We start from the raw sequence: 6,171 nt of genomic DNA, 5'->3' as shown, positions 1-6,171 counted from the left end.
CCATTGTATATATACAATGGACTATAACTCAGTCTTAAGAAAGAATGAAATCTTGCCATTTGCGAAGACATGGATGATGTAAGAGAATTTTATGCTAAAGGAAATAAAGTCAGAAAAAGACAAATACTATATGAAACTGATGATTACCGAAGGGGAGGTGAATATGGGTTAAATTGGTAATGGGGATTAAAGTGCACTTATGATGAGCACCAGGTGTTGTATGGACGTGTTGAATCACTATATTGTCCACCTGATACTAATATTACACTGTATTTTAACCAACTGGAATTTAAATAAAAACTTATAAAATAAAATAATCAGTAATTAATGCATAAAGCGCCTATATCTTTACATGTGTATTTCATCTGTGAACATTAATCATACATTTTGTATTGATTCTGCAGGTTTTATCTCCTTCAGTAAGATTTTGTAATTTGTGATTATGGGGATGGCACATTTTCAACATTTTGTGGCACAAGGTATCATAAAAAAGCCATTTTATGGTTCTCCAGTCATTAAAATCTTAGTATTACTGGAGTAATGAAAAGAATTCTGCCTACTACCTGGGGATAATGTGATCATTATGTTAGAGTTTAATGGAGTAAGGAAAAAGGCCAAACACAACATGGCCCTATGTTTTATTTGACCCTGTGATCATTCAGCACCTAATGGGAATCCAGTACAGCTGCCAATTCTGACTTTCCAATTAACTCAGGAGAGTGACCAATCTTATATCTTATTTCCTAAGCAGAAATTGTATTGGGAATTGTTTTTTCTAATAAGAAAAAAAAGTATGAGAGTTCTTTCTGCCTAGGTGATCACCTCCTGCTTTGATTTTGGGGTCAGCAGCCTAAAATTAATATTTTAAGATAACAAACACATAATATTTTAAAATAAAAATATGTCGGTTTGTTGTTGTTGTTGTTGTTGTTTTAATCTTGGCACAGAGGAAGCGGGAAGTTACTTAGCAGGGTTCCGGGTTTCCTCACGCCCCGCCCGCTCTACCACAGCTAAATGGTTTTCGTCCTTGGGTCGGTCTGTCCTGTGGAGAGCAATCCACGTCCACCGTCCCCGCTCTCTCTGCCCGCCCGCTGCGCATCTGCCCTTCTCCTCTGACTCCGCCCCGCATCTGTCCGGAACCGCCTCCCGCCTGAGCTGACCCAGTGCGAGTCTGCCAGTCAGTCCCTCCGGACCTGCCGCGAGTCTCAGACTGCCGAAATTACCGCGCGTCACTCGGTCCGTACCCGGTGGGCATCTGGGGTATCTGGGCGGTCTCCTGTCTCCAGCGCGTGTGTCTGTCTGTCTGTCTTTCTGTGCGATCCGATCCGCCTTCTGCAGCCTGCCTTCCGGCCCCAGCGCACCAAGTGTTTTAGACTGCCCTTTTGCTGACGCTGAGTGTGTTTAGCGGCCTTCTATCTGAGAGCCAGCTTGAGACCTGCCAGGCAGCCGGCGGAGGAATACACGTTTGGTCCCTGGCACTGTTAATAGAATTTTAAGCCAACAGGAGCTCGAGGCCTATGTTTATGCAGAAAACAGGTCTCAAGGCCTCTGTCTGCAATGCTGGATGTAGGGTGACAGCCAGCTGCTTGATGATTTCTTACAATTAAATGGGGAACAGGAAATTTCTTTCTACTGGCTTTTGAAACCGATTTTAAATCTTAATGGGCGGAAATTATAAGTCCTCTTAGGTAGAACAGATTCGTTATTGGGATGCATATTTGTCTGATGTGTTTGTTCTGAGCCTGCTGACCAGCTGTTTCTGAACTTCATTTTCTCAGCCTCAACAGTGATTCTGAGTCTGCTTTTAGCTTTCTTCTCCTTGGCTTTCTTCTGTTTGTGAACTGCTGCTTGGCCCATAGCTTAGAGAAATCAGCCTTTTTTTTCCCCTCTCTCAAGAGAGCCACCTCCCTGTACTCAGAAAGATGGGGAGTGGAGAGCCTAATTCTGCTGGCAAGAAAAAGAAGTACCTAAAGGCTGCCCTGTACGTGGGTGACTTGGACCCAGATGTCACGGAGGATATGCTATATAAAAAGTTCAGGCCTGCTGGTCCTCTGCGCTTCACCCGAATATGCCGTGACCCCGTGACCCGCAGCCCCCTGGGCTATGGCTATGTTAACTTCCGCTTTCCTGCAGATGCTGAGTGGGCCCTGAATACAATGAATTTTGACTTAATTAATGGCAAACCTTTCCGCCTCATGTGGTCTCAGCCAGATGACCGCTTAAGAAAGTCTGGAGTTGGAAATATATTCATCAAAAACCTGGATAAATCCATAGACAATAGGGCTCTTTTTTATTTATTTTCTGCCTTTGGGAACATTCTCTCCTGCAAAGTCGTATGTGATGACAATGGTTCTAAGGGTTATGCCTATGTGCACTTTGATAGCCTGGCCGCTGCCAATAGAGCCATCTGGCACATGAATGGAGTGCGGCTTAACAACCGCCAAGTGTATGTTGGCAGATTCAAATTCCCAGAAGAGCGGGCAGCTGAAGTCAGAACCAGGGATAGAGCGACTTTCACCAATGTTTTTGTTAAAAACTTTGGAGATGACTTGGATGACGAACAACTAAAGGAAATCTTTAGTGGCTATGGGCCAACTGAGAGTGTTAAGGTTATAAGAGATGCCAGTGGGAAATCTAAGGGCTTTGGATTTGTGAGGTATGAGACACACGAGGCTGCCCAAAAGGCTGTATTAGACCTGCATGGAAAGTCCATCAATGGGAAAGTTCTATATGTAGGGCGGGCACAGAAGAAAATTGAACGATTGGCTGAGTTAAGACGAAGATTTGAACGACTGAGATTAAAAGAAAAAAGTCGGCCTCCGGGGGTGCCTATCTATATTAAGAACCTGGATGAGACCATCGATGATGAAAAACTGAAAGAGGAATTTTCTTCCTTTGGATCAATTAGCCGGGCCAAAGTGATGGTGGAAGTAGGGCAAGGCAAAGGGTTTGGTGTTGTCTGCTTCTCCTCTTTTGAAGATGCTACCAAAGCAGTGGATGAGATGAATGGTCGCACAGTGGGCTCTAAGCCCCTGCATGTTACCCTGGGCCAGGCCAGGCGCAGGTGGTGAGAATAAGAATGCTCAATTTGTTTCAGCCTTAAGCTGATGCCTACTTAGTTTGGGCTCCTTTGTGATAAGAGGTTATTTTATTCCAGGGTTTTTTTTTTTTTTTTTTTTAAGTGAATACTTTGTTTTGGGGGAAAAAAAAGTGAACCTAGAAAACCTTGTTCATTTTAGTGAAGAACATAATTTCTAATTGTAAAATTATCATTTTTGTACTATCTTTTGATAAAATATCCTTAGGAATATGTAGAATAAAATTCATCTCTCCACATATTTTTTTTTCCTAATTCAGTCCAGGTAAGGTTATTGATTGACTATAGTTCCTTCCTTATTCCAGTTATAATACTAAATATAATTTCTTCTATGAAAATATTCTCAAAATAAACAATATTTCTGAATCTATCACACAGAAAACTTCTAACTTGCTTTTTGGGAAATCAATAGAGCAGGGGAAAATGTATGTGATTCACTTAACATTTGTGCATAATTTTACCTTATTTAAAATGAATATTATTTTAAAGAGATGTGAGTTTCGTTATACTTTTTTTCCCCTTTTCTACTATATTGTGGGCATACCACAGAGTTGACAGTGGCTTTGACTAAGTGTTGGGAGTTTTCTTTAACTTCATGCCTAGAGAAATAAACATATTGGTGTTTTCTCAATCAATACCTTAGGAAATTAACACTTTAAGCATAATTAAAATGATGAGTTTCATCTTAAAGATCTTTCCTGAGAGATTAAATATATGAAGACAGTCTAAGGAGCATTCTTGCCACTCATTTTCTAAACTCCTTAGTAGTATAGATGGGTCATGTTAAAATAAAAAAAAAAAGATGAATAACTGCATTGAATTGCCTTTACCTATAGATAATTTTAAAATTTTACCTCCATTTCTATAAAGTGTCAGTATAAGGGTAAATAATCCGTACAGTGATGTAAAAAACTACATTGAAGATTATCTTCTATTAAACTTGTCATTATCTCTTGTAAATTTTTGAATACATCCATGTGATAATATTTACATATCTATCAAAAGTAAGGAAAAGCTTGTCTCTTGTGATTAAATCATATGCCTCCATCTATTATATGAAAGCTATTAATCCAGTATGGTTCTCTTTATGTCTGGCTGCTTGGAAGTTGTGACAAAATGTTCTGTTCTATATTGCAGTTACATTAGTTAGCCTGTTATTTCTCGATTATGGATTTTCCATATTTTACTTATAGTCTCCTCTTTTCCCTACCCTTCTACCTTCCATACATATTATACTTTTGTGGGTTTTTTTACATTGCCTTTCATTTAATATGTGGGTGTTCAAATACATTTTGGAAATAGAGAAATTATTACTTAATTTATGTAAAATTTAAATAATTACTTTTAAAAAATCAGATTCATTCATATCACAGTTCCAACCATAAGAAAACGTTTTGTCTTTATTCTTAATTGGCTTTTATTATGTTGTATAGAAATCTTAGGTTACATACATAATGCAGTATAAATATATAATTTTGTTAACACTTTTGTTAGCTATGTGCCCATAAAATAATGAGAAAAAGTTGTTTCTGTGTACTTGTTTATCTACAAATTGCATTTATATTCATTATCAAGTATTTTCAAATGAAAATCACTGCTTTTGTTGATCATATACATAATACATGCTCATTTAAAAAATGTACACAATGCAGTCATTTATAAAGAAGTAAAACTTCCACAGTTCAGAGATAACCATTATTAGTGTTTTTAATGCATATATATACTTCCATACCTTTTCTCCTATGTGTACACACACTATTTAAGAAACAAAAAATAACATACTATATGTACTGTGTTTTGTTAAATTTTAAACTAAAACAATCTTTTTATGTCAATAAATATTGATCTGTATCATAATTTGAGTGACTGCACAGTATTCCGTTGTGTGGATGTACTATAGGTTATCTAAGTAACACATATTGAATAAGATTTATGTGTTTTTCAATGTATTCTACATCTGTAAACAGTGTTGTGATTAACTTCCTTGCTTAAAACAGTGTGCATTACACGAGCTTGAGAAAAAGTATCTATAGCATATAAAAGCTTAAGTCCGGTAGAGAAATTAAAATACACATTACATCGATATATGTATCAGAATTTTGGAAAAAACATTCAAGATATATCCTTTACTTAAATTGACAAAAGTAAAACTAAAACCAATGGGATATAATTTTTCATATTTTCTGAGCCTACTTGCCCAATGGTATAAACATTGTGATCATTAAAATACATGAAAACAATGCAAACAATTGTTTATTTATTTAAAATAATTACCTTAGTAATTATTTAAGTAATTAAGTAAAATAATTACCTTAGTAATTATTTACCATATGTACTCTCTACACCTTTTCACCCATTACCAGTTTTCATTTAAATTTATAAACTTTAAGTATTAGTGTTAACTTAAAACCTTGACACATGCTTTGATTCAGTATAAATCACAAAAGATTTCTAGTAGGTAAAAATCTTCAAGTATAAGCATTTAATACATTTTGGGAAATTGTTCAAGTATTTGGTTATTATTTTCAAGAAGTCAGCCTGTATAAATAAAGGACTAATTAAAATATGTCCAAGGACAGATAAAACATACATGTTAGGACATTGCAAAATAGACAGAAACTCTGAATTTAGTTGGTAAAAAGATAAAGGAAAGATAATCTTTATTTGAACAAAAACACCTGGGTAGCATTCCCATCTTGCACTTTTCATTTTAACAACATTTAATAGACTAATAATTAAGGCTTCAAATTGGGAGCAAACCAACTGGACAGCTTATATTGGTGAAAAGACATTAAAAGCATTTCCTAGCACAAGATAATTAGTAAAAATTAATAGAACAGTACTATCAATTGTCATGGTAAACTCAAGGATAGACTGTTAAACACAAGTTTTGTTTTTCTTCCTTTTAAAAAAAAATATATATATTTTTTTAGCTTTTCAAAAAAGTCACTGTACAAACTTCAAATGTACCCAGGGAGAAGAAAATTGCCTTGTGGGGTGCCTGGATGGCCCAGTAGGTTGAGTGTCCAGCTCTTGGTTTCAGCTCAGGTCATGATCTCAGGATCCCGAGACAA

General features: G+C 36.4%; 1 protein-coding gene across 2 annotated transcripts; it reads left to right on the top strand.

Annotated features, from left to right (window-relative positions):
• Positions 1 to 994: 994 nt before the first annotated feature.
• On the top strand, positions 995 to 5,343 carry PABPC5 (poly(A) binding protein cytoplasmic 5). Of its 2 annotated transcripts, none has more exons than XM_082716754.1 (2): positions 995 to 1,236; positions 1,897 to 5,343. In XM_082716754.1, exon 2 carries the CDS (start codon positions 1,923 to 1,925, stop codon positions 3,069 to 3,071), a length of 1,149 nt encoding a protein of 382 aa, XP_082572880.1. In that variant the 5' UTR covers positions 995 to 1,236; positions 1,897 to 1,922; the 3' UTR covers positions 3,072 to 5,343. The 2 variants fall into 2 exon arrangements, with proteins under 2 accessions (XP_082572880.1, XP_082572879.1); XM_082716753.1 differs by having other exon boundaries at positions 1,779 to 5,343.
• The last annotated feature ends 828 nt before the right edge of the window (positions 5,344 to 6,171 follow it).

This window comes from Mustela nivalis, assembly GCF_964662115.1.
Source record: "Mustela nivalis genome assembly, chromosome: X".
Lineage (NCBI taxonomy): Eukaryota > Metazoa > Chordata > Mammalia > Carnivora > Mustelidae > Mustela > Mustela nivalis.
This window is presented reverse-complemented; position numbering and strand designations above follow the sequence as displayed.

What these genes read in the sequence shown, in the direction of transcription:
- PABPC5 (XM_082716754.1), top strand. Translation starts at nt 1,923, where the DNA reads ATGGGGAGTGGAGAGCCTAATTCTGCTGGCAAGAAAAAGAAGTACCTA.